Source organism: Rosa rugosa, chromosome 3 (genome assembly GCF_958449725.1).
Source record: "Rosa rugosa chromosome 3, drRosRugo1.1, whole genome shotgun sequence".
In the NCBI taxonomy this organism is placed as follows: Eukaryota; Viridiplantae; Streptophyta; class Magnoliopsida; order Rosales; family Rosaceae; genus Rosa; species Rosa rugosa.
The window spans coordinates 31,479,067-31,494,820 of NC_084822.1; the positions used below are offsets into that span (position 1 = coordinate 31,479,067).

At 40.4% G+C, this 15,754-nt stretch overlaps 1 protein-coding gene across 1 annotated transcript; it reads left to right on the plus strand.

The window, feature by feature from the left end:
• The first annotated feature begins 7,405 nt into the window (after positions 1-7,405).
• On the plus strand, positions 7,406-11,878 carry LOC133738523 (glycolipid transfer protein 3). The gene is made up of 6 exons (XM_062166078.1): positions 7,406-7,712; positions 7,836-7,891; positions 8,426-8,556; positions 10,487-10,622; positions 11,226-11,369; positions 11,471-11,878. The coding sequence occupies exons 1-6, from the start codon at positions 7,499-7,501 to the stop codon at positions 11,504-11,506; spliced, it is 717 nt and encodes a 238-aa protein (XP_062022062.1). The 5' UTR covers positions 7,406-7,498; the 3' UTR covers positions 11,507-11,878.
• The last annotated feature ends 3,876 nt before the right edge of the window (positions 11,879-15,754 follow it).

Sequence of the window (15,754 nt, forward strand, 5' to 3'; positions counted from 1 at the left end):
TATTTTGGCAAAATATCTCTACAAGATAAGAGATATTTTGGCAATAAATGAGTTCTAATTCAATTTGGCTTCTACAATCTAAAAGAGATATTTTGGGAGGAGTTCTAATTCAATTTGGCTTCTACAACCTAGAAGAGATATTTTGGAGAAAGGAAGAGTTCTAATTCAATTTGATTTCTACTTGCTTTTCGAGGATTTCTATTGGTAGAAGAAGTAGAAAAATATCAAGACACCAAGGCTATATTGAGCAATATAAATAGGAGAGAGTAGACATCAAAAATCATCTTTCAGACCCTGAATCAATTTCGCAACTCTCTCCCTTTATTCTCAAAGTTTTGGCCCCTCTCCATTGTTCAAGCTTTGAAGCCGTGAAGCAAGTTTCATCATCTCCATTCCATCCTTGCCGTGAGCCTCATCATCCTCCACCACCTTTGAAGATCTTCTTGCATTCTTGAAGCTTCTTTAAAAAGTGTAACCATGACCTTCTAGCTATCTTGTATTTTCGGTTTCTTTGTTTTGTAATGATAAAGACAACTTCACTAACGTTCTAGGATTTTGTTTTAAATGGATGTTTCGAAATTCTGTTAGAATAAAGAATATGTTTTGATGTTTAGTTTTCTATAGCCTTGAAGCATGAAAATATTTAGAATTTTTAAGTTGTGAATTGCGATTTCATTATATGTTCTTGGGTGTTTGTTGATTTTGTGCTTCAATCCCACCTTTCATGTTTTCGTTTTCTTTGATGGCTAGCTTAGGATTCGAATTACATGATTGATTCCAGATTAAGATATGCTAGCGTTCTAGGTCTTAATTGCTAAGTGAAAAACCTATAGTTCCTTAGGTAAATCAGCAAAGAGATTTGCATGTTTGATTAGCGTTCTAACTTGTGTGTTCTTTTTAAATCAATCAAACTTTCATGGCTCTTATTACGTTAAGTGTGTTTTGTTAGGGATTTGATCTCTCACTAGCATTGCATGTTTAGTAGGGTTAACTATGGTGCATTCATCTAGTTAATTTAACTAAGGAATGTAAAAAGAACTTTGTAGGCGTTCCTCTCTGTTCTTGATTGATTTCCCCCAAGTATATATTTCGATTCGTGATTTGCAATTTGATATTCTATTTTCGTGTTAATGGTTGATGACTACATCTTACATCTTATCTGTCCATCTAATCTCCTTGATTCATGGTTTGATTGATCATTGTAATTAGTTCATTAGATTAGAATACAAACTTTTCAAAACCCCTTTTACTTTATTATTTTCGTAAGTACCCTATACTTGTGAATAATAATTCTTTCCTTGATATTTAATTGACAGGAGTACCCTCAATCCCTGGATATAACGATCCTTACTTGCTTTATACTAATTAACAATTGACAACAGGGTTAATTTTGAGCTCTCATATTGAGTGTATCACCTCCTGCTCATGCCCTATTTGTAGACAATGTCATAGTATTCCTGCAAGGCAGTATCAGACAGCTTCGCAACCTTATGAATTTCATGGAGGAATACACGGTCAATTCAGGTCAATGTATTAATAAAGCTAAATCTAAACTGTTTTTGGGAAAGTTTGCATCCCACAGGGAAGATAGTAGTCAACGACTTCTAGGCATTCAAGTAGGATCCCTTCCTTTCACTTACCGTGGGGTGCCTATCTTTATGGGTTATCCCAAATCAGATTTCTTGATGCCTATTGCCGACAACGTCTGGTGCAAGCTTAGCTGTTGGAAGGGTAAGCAACTCGATCTCTTAAGCTAGTTGTTCAATTAATTGATTCAGTGGTACAAAGCCAGCTTCCAAGTATATGAGTGGCCTAAAGCTTTTTAGCCAATGTTCAGGGTTGGATTCATAATTTTTTTTGGAATGGAGATCCTCTTAAATCAGGTTTAAGCTTAGTTGCTTGGAACTCCTGCTATCTCCCAAATGCTCAAGGTGGCTTGGGCCTTAACAAATTTATTCACTTTGAATCAATCTTTTCTTCTAAAAATGTGTTGGGATGTTGCCTCAAGATTTACATCTTCAGCTAGATTTCTTCATGATCGTTTCTTATCTGAAGGCTTACAGCCTCCTTCATATTACAAGAAGTCTTTAGTCTAGCTGGGTTTGAGAAAACTTTGGCCGACTTTACTTTCAAGAGTGCAGTAGGTTGTTGGCAAAGGTGACACTATCAGATTTTGGCTTGATAATTAGTTGGGAGAGTCGATAGTAAAAACTCTCAACTATGAACTAGAAACTTGTGATTATTTGCAAGAGAAAGTCTTGGATTTTGTTTAGGATGGTAAATGGTCTTTCCCTAAGAATTTTAGAAGCTCACACCCTGATTTAATTGCCTCAATCTGTAGGGTGCTCTGCCAGCAACAGAAACTAATGATGTATTGGTTTGGGTGGCTGCTTTTTCTGGCTGTTTGTCATCCAAGTTGGCTTATAGTTCTCTAGCCAACCAGCGGCCCAAGCTTGCATGGGAAGAAAGAATTTGGAATGCTGTTATCCAGCCTCGAAAAAGCTTGACCACCTGGAAGATATTGCACAATCGGATTAATTCAGACGGAAAAGAGGATGCAGTGGATAGGTATTGCACTCTGCTCTAGATGTTACCTATGTGGCAGTGATGCCGAGTCTACTGATCATCTCCTCCTTAATTACTTTGTGGTACATCCAGTCTGGACTTGGTTATTGTATTTTTTCAGGTTGCACATTCCTCCAGGTACTTCCCTCACTAATTATTTTAATGATAATTTGCTGACTTCTCTTAACAAGTCTGCCAAGTTGCTCTGGTTTATTTCAGTTTGTAATGTCCTTTGGTGCACTTGGTTGGAGAGAAATAAATTGAAACATAAAGGGGGCATGTGTTGCTTCTTAAGCTTTAAGCAGCTTTGTACTACTTCAATCAAGGAGTCAGCAGAGCATGCTTTTAGGCCTTCCTAAGTTGCTACAAGTGGGTTACCTATTTTCACAATCCTAAGCCCGTCTTTTTTGAGCCCCAAGGCACCTCGTTACATCCCTGTCATATGGTATCCTCCTCCTTCTAACTTTATCAAGGTAAATTCTGATGGTTCATTCTGAGAGAATGGTATTGCAAGTTTTGGGGTGTTTTCAGAGATGACTCTGCACTATTTCTTGGTGCTTTTGCTCATCAAGTTTAATGTCCCAAGTGCTTTGGATGCTGAGGTAAAAGCAGTAGTGGATGCCATAAAGATTGCTACTCAATAAGGTTGGTCCAATTTATGGGTGGGAATAGATTCCATGCTTGTTGTCTCTTATTTCAGAATCCACACCTAATTCCATGGCGCTTAAGAACTTTATGGGCCAATTGTCATCTTATGGTTCAACAAATGAGGGTACATGTCTCTCACATCTTCAGAGAAGGAAACAAAGTAGTGAATGTTCTTGCTAATTAGGGTGCTCTTCATGTTGGAGTTCAGTGGTGGCCTGTCGTGCCACAGTTTCTAGTCTCTTCTTTTGGTCATGACTTCTCCTCTAGACCAGACTACCGTTTCTCATGATTACGTGTTTATGGACCCTCTTTTGGGGTTCCAATTTGTTTCAGGTTTATTGTATAGGGAGACGTTGTCTCTCTTTTTCTTTTTTGTCGAATTGGGTTTGGTTCTCACCTCCAATTTTGTTGTGAACTTTGCTATTTATTTTTTTAATAAATTCAAATAAGGGGAAGGATGGTGGGTTTCTGGATGTAGTTTTCCTCTCCCTTTGGAAAGGGTAGGCGCTAGTCGCAAAGACCGCTAACGAAAAACTAATATCGCCTAATTCCTTATTTATTCCTAAACAAACAAAAAAAAAAACCTTAAATTTTGTCTTTTTATGAGAATTTTGACCAAAGAAGAAAAGAGGGAGTATGAATTACAAATTACGGAGTGTGGATTTCACTCCCCTACTACTAATCCGAAATAGATAAGACAGTTGTCATAGTGAACCTTCCAGAAATAACACAAACCTCATCTAGAGCATTGGAAGCTCTAAGCCACCTTATATATTTTTTTTGCTCATAAGTCGACCCTAGTAGAAAGAAAAGAAAAAAGAAAAAAAAGGCGAAATGTCTCTTTACTGTAATTCTAGAGGAGTTAACTCCTCTTACCCCAACTAATTATTAGTTTTCACCACCACCCTTAAGATGTCTCATTTTGTTCCCTAATACCCAATTAAGCTTCTTCTTTTTTGCCCTCACCCTTTTGTCACATAGAGAGAGATAGTGGAAGAGAGAGAAGTCATAAGAGACTTTCTCGGAGGTTTATGGACTCTGCCGAAAACCTTATAGGAGGTCACCGACCACCGAACTTTGCTGGAAGTTACTAGATCGACTTTCACCGAAGTGGTTGTTAGAGGCAACTAGACTTCACAAATATTGGTCGCCGAGAACCTCTCCGAAGGTCGCTGAATGTTCCTTAAGAGGTCATCGGAGAGGTCGCCGGATATTATTATTGCCCCCTCCCAATAAAACTCCATAAAATTTTATTATCTTAAAAGTTTTTATTGGGGGGAAATAAAAGTTTATTGGGGAGAGGGAAGGGGACAAATCTCCCTAAAATTAGACAGGTGGAATTTTGATTGAGCAAGAAGATGAGGATACACAAGGAAATTCTAAGGCTGTCTTCACACTACCAGTTCAACATGTAGAGCATGCAAAACAGGTAGAGCTGCTAGCCATAAATGAAGGACTGAAACTGTTTTGTTCCTTCCCAGGACAACATGTCATGGTTGAAATGGACTGCCTCGAAGCTACAATATTGGACCTCAAATATCCCAGATATGATATGTTACCATATGAAAGCAACATGTTTCAATTCCAAAGTGACTGAGCACATTCATATGCCAGGATCAGCTTCTTCCGTATCTTCTTCCACCCATTTATATGTCAATTCCAGCTCCTCCGTCGTGGTCATCGAGGATGGATCAGATCGATGTCGACGAATGAACTGCATATGAGAAAGAGATCAGGCCATATACCTGAAACCCAAACCTCAAGAGCTTCCAAATTCCTGGAATAACAACACAACGTACGTAGTTATGTTAGCAACTAAAATCACATTGATTCATACATGAACACATAAAATGTTTTCAAACTTTGATATATACACAGGAGATTATCAAAACTACAGATTGTGACGACATGGCGTATGAAAGTAGCGAAAGGAAGATCTAGAGAAAAAGTTACCACATCGAAGAAACATTGTCGTAGGCCTCTTTCACTTCTTCAATGGAGATATGCCTCTTTTGACCTAGAACTGCACAATTCAACAAATTAAGAGAAAGAGAGCCCTAATCAGGGTCCATGACACACGTGATTGGAAATGAACTCGCTCTAATACCATGTTAAACAGCGACCCGCCATTATGCCGATATTGTCCAAACTTAACCATCGGAGCCACAACAACAGACTAACACTACCTTATCAATGCCTCGCGGATAAAAAAGGAGCAACCGGCGATTTTACTTAGACGAACCGCTGCATCACTAAGAAGATTTAGTAGGATAGAGTACGAGGTAATATTCCATTCACATTAACTACTCGTTAATTACATATTAATCATAATATGAGATAGAAGTTCTACACACCTGCCATAGTGTCACGGGCCGAATTTACACGCAGCGGAATTAGCCCGTGAGGCGCCAAGGTTCCTCTTGAACCGAGGCCAGCCTACTTCCTTCCTTCCTTGATACTCCATTTTTCTTTTTCTTTCTGTGTGCTTCTCTTGTCAACTTGACCATCTTCGACATCATCTTCTTACTTGTTGAGGTTTACCAACGAAAGCTACTCCCGCATGAGTCTCACATCTTGTGACTAACCGATCGCTTCCTTGTGTCATGATCATCTTACAGGACACTCGCCCAACCGATAGGCTTTCGTGTCATCCCGGCTTGCGTCAGCCCATTACTGACCCGCGTGCATCTCGCACGTCGATAGCAAGTAGCATGACCGTGTACCGAGACTAAGTTGGCATTCACACTTCTTCCTTGAGTCATTCCTTAGTAGCTTGCACACCTTCCTCACTTCGTGGGCATCACTTATGCGACCCACTCAGTCTTCAGCTCAAGGGTAACCCATGCCCGCGTACTTTAACCTTGTGCGCATCACTTACACACCTTACTTGACAGCACGTGCCGGCTTACTTCGTCTTGTGGCATCACTGGCACAACCCAATGAACTCATAGGCAACACTTGTTTTCATCCTGCACCTCATGAGCATCACTTGTGCAGCTCACTCGGCTCGTGGACACCACCTGCCGTCGTATCTTGCCTTGTGAGTATCTCTTGTGCAACCCACTTGGCTCTTGGGCAACACATGCCCTCATACTTCGCCTCAAGGGCATCACCTAAACAGCCCACTCGGCTCAAGGGTAACACTTGCCTGTCTACTCAAGCCTTGAGTGCCAACCTGACAAGCCATCGAGGCCTTGTGGCCTTTCCTATCTAACAAGGCTACCGTGTTCTCTTCTTGATGACTGTCATGGCTCCAAGGCATATTCTAGCTCGTAGGCCAATCCTCGAGAGGGCATGCCGTCTTGCTTGTTGGCATGCTGCTCGAGTGAGCGACTCATCCTTGATGCCCCTCTTAAGCTTCCTTCAGTCTAGCACGGGGTCGCCCCTCCCGTGCTTGCTGGCATCACTTGGCTTTGGGCAAGGTCGAACCCTAACACATGCCCACGTCGCTTGTTCCATGGCCAATGAGCACCACAGGGTCCCAACATATCTTCCGTAAGCCCACATGTTTGTCTAACGCCGATGGCATAAGGATCGCCCTCATACGAACCTCGTCCCCGTCGTCGACCCGCAATATCAGCCTTTCGGCCAATACCGTCCACGAGACTTCCTGACTCGTGGAAACATATGCCGCCCCTTTCTGACGACACATGCCCGGTCCCCTAGGCCCCCACGGGTGCCCGGGAGAAGCTCACTTAGTGCCTCATGAAGGCTTCTCCTTGTCCCAAGGCTCGCCCCTCTCGGCATTTCCTTCCCAAAGTGTCACGATAGCACTACTTTTAAGTGCGGCTCGTGACACATAGGCAAGTAGTTTTCTCAGAATACATATCATATAGTATTGCTATTTAATAATCGTTAAAATAGTGATAGGTGTTGATAACCACAATGTCAAGCCAAGAATAAAAAGTCACTTAAAATCACACGTCAAAATTAAGGTCACCATCAATTTGTATAAATAAGCTACTAAATAATTCATATTAATTTAAAGCATCCGAAACCACACATCGATGACAACTGATACCCATGTTGTCATCAACAGTACTATATATATCCATGTTGTCATCAACAGTACTATATATATATATCCATGTTGTCATCAACAGTACTATATATATATATCCATGTTGTCATCAACAGTACTATATATATATATATATTTATATATATATACAAGTGACAAATGGGGTTACATTACATAGAAAGTATCTCCCTCTACAAGAATATCAGTCATTATCCACATTTATGCAATCATAGAAGCTTAGCTAGCTCTATCTCTATCCAAAGAATGAAAAGAAAGATAATGGATCAGAGTAAAGGGTCAGAGATTAGATCTGCCATTGAAGAACTCTCGGTCATGGTTAAAGTTATAGGTGTAATAACAGTCCAAGCTGAAAATGGTGATCATGATGCTCATGATGCTGCGTTTATAAATCATGAGGCTGCTCATATTCCCACCGGGCCCTTTCTTTCTCTTTGCTACTCGCTTCTTCGAGTTCTTGGTCTCTCTCTCTCTCACCCCCCCCCCCCCCCCCTCCTCTCTCTCTCTCTCTCTCTCTCTCTCAAGAAGATCACCACTAGCTAGCTTGCATTTTACTCACTTTCTTCCCATCTAAATTTTGCAGATAAAATAGGACCAACGATGGCTGTTTTAAGACAAGATATTCATCAGAATATTCGGGTAAGAAGAAAACGATCTAAGCGCAATCTACTCTAATAACATTAATTACAAGCATGCTGAACATCGACCTGACTAGAAAGCTTTCCAACCTTAAATCGTATATGCTAGATTTTGCAACAAAAAAACCTGATTTTCTTGCTTTCTGGCTAGGATGTTCATGTTAGAATATATACCAAGATGCTTCACATATGATTTATGTTTCTCTCTGAGGCATCAAATGGGTTCATCTCTACGTAATTGCACTGCATCTCTCAAAATGAAAATTTTCTTTGACCTTAATTATTCTACCTCTCTTAGATTTTTTTTTTTTTTTTTCTCTTTTTCGTGTGTGGTGATGTTTCCAATTAGTAACATTTCTCTCTTCATGAGTAACATATGTATATGATGTCGTCAATTACATTTTAATCATTGAATGTGTTTTATATTGCTTATACTACAGAGCTTTTGTTGTATATTTGATCCGAAAAGACAGAACGATTAACAAATAAACAAAGCTTTGCTAAAAGACAATATACTTTTGGTTATTGCGTGTAGAGATTGGAAACGAGGAACGAATCTGATCCTTCAGCATATTCAAATATGGTTGAGATATTGAAAACAGAAGCCACGGACGGCACTGCAAGAAATCTTACAAGTTGTAGTAGAGCCTTCGTTTGGCTCACCAGGTAATTTGTCTGGTTTACCAGGTAATAATTATTAAACTTAATATTGTTTCCTGCCTTCATCACTGGATTTAAAAGCTAGCTGTATAATCAAACCAAACCCTTAGTTGGCCAGAAATAAAAACTACACTCTTAATGTATTAATTCTAGGGCTGGGCACGGGTCGGGCCGGGCCCGAAAATCAATAAGACCGAGACCGAAATTATCGGTTCAGGCCGGTTCGGGCTTTTTTAGAAATGAAGACTGACAAAAACCGAACCCATTCGGGCCGGTTCGGTCTTTCGGTCTTTTTCTGGCCCAGTTTCCAGTTCAACAAGATTTGCCTGTTTTCAACTTTTCCCTGTTTTCCAAACTGCACTTCTGCACTTCTGTGACTTCTGTCACTCATTCTGGTACCTGGGAGACTAGAATGCATATCCAAATATCCAACAATCTCATTAACATAACAATAATCATGCATTACTAGAAGTTTATACTTTATAGCTTACAACACAAACTCACAAATACATTGTTCATTGTCCAACAGAAAACAATCCAAATTATTCAATCATTTCAAGTTTTCAACCATGTGTTATTGTGTTCAATCAATTGAAATTCAAATTTTAAATGGTACTACAACTGCAACAGAAAGAGGGACACTTTTGCACAAATAGCTGCTCGGCCGGCTCCCTTGCTCAACAGGTCCAGAACTCCAATTTGCACATCTAGTAATTTCAACACTATATCCATCTCCACGATGCAAGCTTTGAAACACTTACTCTGGAGTTTCTGGGCAGCAAAATCAATTCCACGGTGACAGACATCTCCATCTGCTATCTAAATCAGCCATGGCCTTAGAAGTCAAGAAAATATCTTCCCTCTTCAGTGAACCCTCAAACACAAACCCACCAGTCCGCCATCAGTGCCATGTCCCAGATCAAGAGGATTGATCTCAAACCAAATTTTATCACAGATCAAGAGGATTGAAAAAGTCACAGATCAAGACGATTGAACAAGTCAAATTGAAAACCCTTAAATCTAGATTACTCACGGAACTGAGTTGCGAGGAGCGACGACGACCGCGACGGGAGAATCGAAACGGCTAAACGGCTGAGGCGAACTTCTGGAGCTTCGCATCTAATCAAGGAGTCGCTGGCGGAGGAGGATTTCGGAGACGGAGAGTGGTGCAGTAGATGGTAATGGACGGAGAGAGAGTGAAGGGTGAGACCGTGAGCGAGGGACTGAGAGGGAGATTTCAGAAATTGGGGCTGAGATGGTATCGACTTGAATCCTCGATACTATCGAGAGAGAGGGAGGCTGAGGTGAGTGAGGTTGGGTTACTCGACTTGCAGACTTAGCGTTTTAGGGTTGTTAACTTGTTATTTTTTTTTTAATATTTAACATATTATTATATCACCCAATCAAAGGCTGACATGTGGCAACTGATACATGAAATCGGGTCGGTTTGGGCTTTCGGGCCCTGAAAATGTGAAGCCCGAGACCGAACCGATTATATGAAATCGGGTCGGGCTTTAGACCGAACCGAAAATTCCTATATTAAAACCGAACTGAATCGGGCTTTTTTCCTCGGTTCGAGTCGGGTCCTCGGTCTTTCGGGTCCGGACGCCCACCCCTAATTAATTCTGAACTAAACCCTTAACGTATTAATTCTGAATCTACTTCATATTTTAAGGCTTAGATGATATCAACCCTAATTATTTTACTTCTTGCAAAACTCGATGACGTATGGACCGTCATGTACCATGCTCTTGTTTGGAGAATAATAATTTTTTGAATAGAATGAATTATCAAAAGAAGTTGAAATTAGTACCAACCCAGCTACCCAGCCAGCGTAATTAATCTTCACTTTGTTCATATAATTGGCAATCATTATTGATGCTCCATCTTCTTTTATTATAAACTAATAATTAGATTAATTGTTCCAAATATTCAGATCCTTGGATTTTACGGCAGAGTTATTGCAAAATTTAGCAGGAAACCCAGGGCAGAACATGAAGCAGGCAGTGGAAGAATCTTACAACCTCACTTTAAAGCCATGGCATAGATGGATTTCATCAGCTGCTTCTAAAGTATGTTACTTTCTTCTTTCTTCTTTCTTTTAAAGCTAGTAACTACTTATTTCAAAAAAAAAAAAACTAGTAACTACTAATTAGTAACTTGATTGTCCAAAAAAAAAAAACGTAACTAGTAACATGCATTTTCTCGTACCTTACATTGGGTGATGGAACTTTTAAACTATTTTAGTTTTTTTATTTATTTATTAGAACCTATGTTAGTTTCAAGCGAGTTCACTAGCCTTCTTTGAAATCCCTGCTGTTTACATCTAGGTCCATAGTTGTATATATGGAGGCCATTATCCTAGTTTGGACGGAAAGGTATCCTTCGGTCTAGTGGCTCTCCAATATGTTGGAAGACGTCACGACATAAATTCAAATCTTCCCTCTTGATTCAATATTACGAAGAAAGTTTGAACACATTTATGTCAAAAAAAAAAATGGAAAGGTGGGGCCTTATCGATTGCTTACAGGGGCCATATAATCAAGCTCAGGCATTAATTTATGACTTGGGCATGGGCCGGCTTGTACAGCTGTGCTCTAGCCCTACAGCCCGCGAACATGCATGAACTTCAACTTTTTTTGGTTTTTTAGACTGACAGATTAGTGTTAATGCAGGTAGCTTTAATGTTAGTGCCTGACAATGAGACCTTCATTAGTAGTCTCATGGAAAAAGATGAAAGCTATGACAACTTGAAAGTTGAAATGGAAACCTTGGTTTCATTACTTGTGCCTTATCTTGAGCAGATCCACTCCATTCTGGTAAAGTATATTCAAGTTAAAGTATAACAGATGTGGTTCACATATTTGATATCGAACTCGCTTTTTCTTTAGTGGTTGATAAATTAAGCTTAATTTTGCAGAGGTTTTATCACTTGGACATGTTAAAGGCTAACTGAGGTGACATGCATACATAAAGTAATATAGAGATATGAGAGTCACAAGTGAAGTCCCACATATGAACATGTACAAAGTGTATTTGGTTTGTTATGATAAAAAGAAAACCTTGTCTACATGTATGATCCAGTTATGCTTCAGTGCATATGAAAGAGCCGCTGGAAATGATCTCATCCGATGTATAATTAAAGGAAATGACACATATATCATGTAATTTTGTCTGTATCTCAATCCTAGCAACTGCAATTAATGCATATCCTTTTGGCTAGCTTGGCAATTCATTTCCTGCTCCCAGCGCATGATGCGGTCCATTTGCTTAGGATGAGAGCATTGTGTTCTATATATTGAATTATAAAAAGATATATTTGCCAATATGCTATCGTAGATTTCACCTTTGTGTTAATTTGCTACTTTAAATTTTATTTCAGTCAATTTATACTCTTAGGTTTTTTAAATTAGCGAATTTGCTATAATTTAGCTAATTTGCTACTCTGTGCTTTCAAAATTAACCAATTTGCTTCCATAAATTCTCAAAATTAGCCATTTGTTACCCTAAATTTTTGTAAGTAATTAATGTTTTGGACGGACGAATTAACGAATAATATGATGAAATGATAGTAAATTGGCTAATTTTGAAAACATAGAGTAGCAAATTGGCTAATTGTGGAAACATAGAGTAGCAAATTGGCAAAAATAATAAAAAAGCTTATCCTTGAGTTAAAAGGGATATTTCTCTTAGAACACGCCTCCACGCGCCTGTAACCTCGTGTCTGGTTTTTCTTCTCCGTCCGGCGGCACGTCCTACCGACGTCGTCATCTGACGGGACCGGTTGTTGTGCGGCTTTCTTGGCTGCTAGTGTGGTTGGTGCTAGGACGTTGGGTCTGGACTCCGGGTAAGGATGGGGACGGTAACTTGTGATGCCCAGAAGCGAGCACGGAGTCGATGGTGGTGGACGGGGTTGAAAGGGGGAGGCAGGCGGCCTACCCCGTGACGCAACGCTGACGCTCGATGGAGTAGTGGGCGGCCCGGCGAAGGGAAGAGGGGATCAGAGGTCTTTCGGCCCTGGGGAGATCGATCCGATCTGAGTCCATCGGTGGTGCCCTACCAGATCTGGTTTCGGGCCACCGGTGGTCGGCATCTCAGGTCCGGCGATTCGTTTGGCTTTAACGGCGGTGCTTCGACTACGGTCAGGGCTCGATGGGCGAATGGGGGTGGTAGTGCGACGGTGGGGATGCGGCAGGGGCTCGTTTGGGCCGGGTGGGGCCGGCCTTCCCACATTCTTGGACGGATCTTGGGCCTGGGTTCTGCTGTTGGGCCCGATCTGGGTTGTGTTGCTTTTTGTTTTCAGTTTTTTTGTTTGTTTAATTATAGTTTATTTTACGCTTTCAATAAGTCCCAAATACTATATGGTTTGGAGATGTGGGCTCTATCCCGGCTTGCGCACCTTGCGTACCATGTCTGCTCTAGGAAGGCGGCGAGTTCCTTGCTTTGTCAAATGGTCGCAGCCTCCTAGTGGCAGAATGAAACTTAGGGTCACCGGATTATATTTCCGGTGGCAACATACTGGGAAAGCTGATAATATTAGTAACTTATGGCTCCGCGTGAGCATTGTCTTTCCGGTTTGTCACAACAATTGTAAAGCGAATGGAGTAGTCTATAGTGCACTCTTCGCTAAATGGTGCATGTTAGAATGCATTTGCTTAGGTGAGATGCCTGTTATTATCTCAGGTAATTCTCTTGATGCTTATTGTAATTTGGGGTTAAGGCACTATGTCCCCCCCCCCCCCATGTATTCTATGGTTTCATTAATGGACAAGGCGTAAGGGCAGCCGCACCAGCCCTTATTTTCAAAAAAAAAAATGGCAAAAATAAAACCTAAAATAGCAAATTGGCACTATAGTAAAATCTATGGTAGCAAATTGGCTATTAAACCTTATAAAAATAGTTAACATCTAAGGACCATTGGCGAGAATCTGAAAATATGTGTTTTCTGGGTGTGATTGAGATTTAGGGACAGTAGATCATTTGTTGGTGTGATTGAGATTTAGGAAAAATTTCATTTTACCTTCCTGATCTTTACACCCTAAATTATTTGTCCTCATGCACTTTTACTTTCATCATCTGTGCCCCTGAACTTACCAATTTCAATCAATCTTGTTTAACTGTTGCCTTTCTTGCCAACTATTGTGTGATGTATTTTGAAATTGTAGTCACATATATGGGAGCTCATTAGATTCACATTTTCAATTTACAAAATACTTGATAAAAAGGTGCTAAATAAATATATTATAAAAGAAAGCCCAAACATAAGGAGGGAGACTTTTTTATCTCTGTACGCGCTTTAGGGTTTAGAAAAATTTTCCCTCTCCATCCGGCGGCTCGCCCTACGGGATTTGTTGTCGGACGGGCTGTGTTATCTGGGCTTGCTGTGAGGTAGTGGTGTCCTCAGTGGTAAGAATTCAGACCTGGATCGCTGCTTTTTGAGGGAGGTTGTGGAGGTGATCATGGTTGTTGTTGGGTGGTGGTCCGATTCACGTAGGCGGGTTTGGAGGCTGGTGTCATCGCTAGGTTTATCGATGGTCGCCAGATTCAGTGTGGTTAATTGGTGGAACACGGATCCAATTTGGAGCAGTCGAGGTTTTTGCCACCTTTCTCTGATTGTGATCTATTCTGGATTGGCACCGATTTTTGTTAGGTTAATGTTTCCAATTTCGATCTGGATTGGAAGGATGCAGGTCGTGGTGAGCCGGATTTGGAGGGCGAGGGTGGTGAAGCAACCTTCGAGAATCTGGGTCGGTGGCTTCCTGGAAGTGGCAGCAGGACACAAGTGGGCGGTCGGCATGGGCGGTGCTTGAATTAGGTTGGGCCCCACATGGCTATGATTTCCTTGCTAGTGTTTGGGCTTGGGCTCTATTCTTGGGCCCTGCGCGCACCAGCTTTTTCCTTAAAAATATTGTTATTTATTTATGTTATTTAGGTTGATTGCGCTTTTTATGAGTAAGAAGTCCCTACACATGTTGTGTAAGGCGAGTCGGGCTTTGTGCCTGTGTGTGCACTCAAAGTGTCTTGTCTGCTCTAGGTAGGCAGCGAGTTCCTTACTACCTCAAATGGTTGTTACCGCCTAGTGGTAGACTGAAGATAAGTGTCATCGGATCTCTCCTCCGGCGGCAATATAATAGGAAAGTTGTTTTATGATAATTATGCTATGTTGTAATTGGGTTATATATCGAGTTATCTTTCCGTTATGTCACTACTATGTCAAAGCAAATGGAGTAGCCAGTAGAGCACTCTTTGCTAGTTAGTGCTTGTTAGAATACATATTTTCTGTAGAGATTTCTGATATTATTTCAGAAAATATTCTGATGCTTATTGTTATCAGGGGTTTAGGGTTAATGGCCCCCCTTTGTATTCATCAGTTTCATTAATTAAGGTTTGAGGACAGCCGCACCAGCCCTTTATTCAAAAAAATACTTGACAAAAAAACTAATGATTGATTAAATTGGAGAGCACAAGAATTCATGTAAGAAAATTAAAAGTGCATGGCCACAACTAATTTAAAGTGTAAAAATGAGGGAGGTAAAATGAAATTAGCTCTTAATTAAAAGTGCATGGCGACGAAATTACACGATTATCACTTTTTCAATATGCGACGCAATTGAAAAAATAATTGGATGACGCTCTTTTAAAAAATAATTCATTCAAAATCTGTATTTCATATTATTTTAGGTTTCAAAATTTAGGATTTTAGACTGTAGAAAAAATCACCCCTGCTAGGTATCATTAAAAAAAAAAATTATTAGAGAGCGAGCTTGTGATATATGAATTGTAGATTTGTACGTTGGCAGTCTAAGCAAGGGTCTTACCTTCCTAGTAAAAGCTGCATTCCGTTAAATCTTATTCTGTTAAAAGAAATTGACAACTATTAAGGCACTGATTTGGTACCTATGCATACATGAATTGTATGAATTGTAGGTTGTGATATATGAATCGTAGATTTGTAGGTTGGCAGAATCTCCTTGTTTAGATTCTCTTCGAGAAGATTTCTCTTCACCCAGTTTCCACTTCAGTGGATTACTCCTCATCCATATTCGTCTTGAGGGGATCTCTCCTCACACAGATTCATCTTGAGGGAATTTCTCCTCACACAGATTCACCTTGAGGGAATTTCACCTCACCCAAATCCGCTTTGAGATATTTCACCTCACCCAAATTCGCCTTGAGGAGATGTCGCCTCACTCAAATCTGTCTT

Excerpts from the sequence above, each read along its gene's own strand:
- LOC133738523 (XM_062166078.1), top strand. The coding sequence starts at position 7,499 with ATGAAAAGAAAGATAATGGATCAGAGTAAAGGGTCAGAGATTAGATCT. Across the intron at positions 7,713-7,835 it reads CTCGCTTCTTCGAGTTCTTG|ATAAAATAGGACCAACGATG; the intron begins GTCTCTCTCTCT and ends TAAATTTTGCAG. Across the intron at positions 8,557-10,486 it reads GCCTTCGTTTGGCTCACCAG|ATCCTTGGATTTTACGGCAG; the intron begins GTAATTTGTCTG and ends CCAAATATTCAG.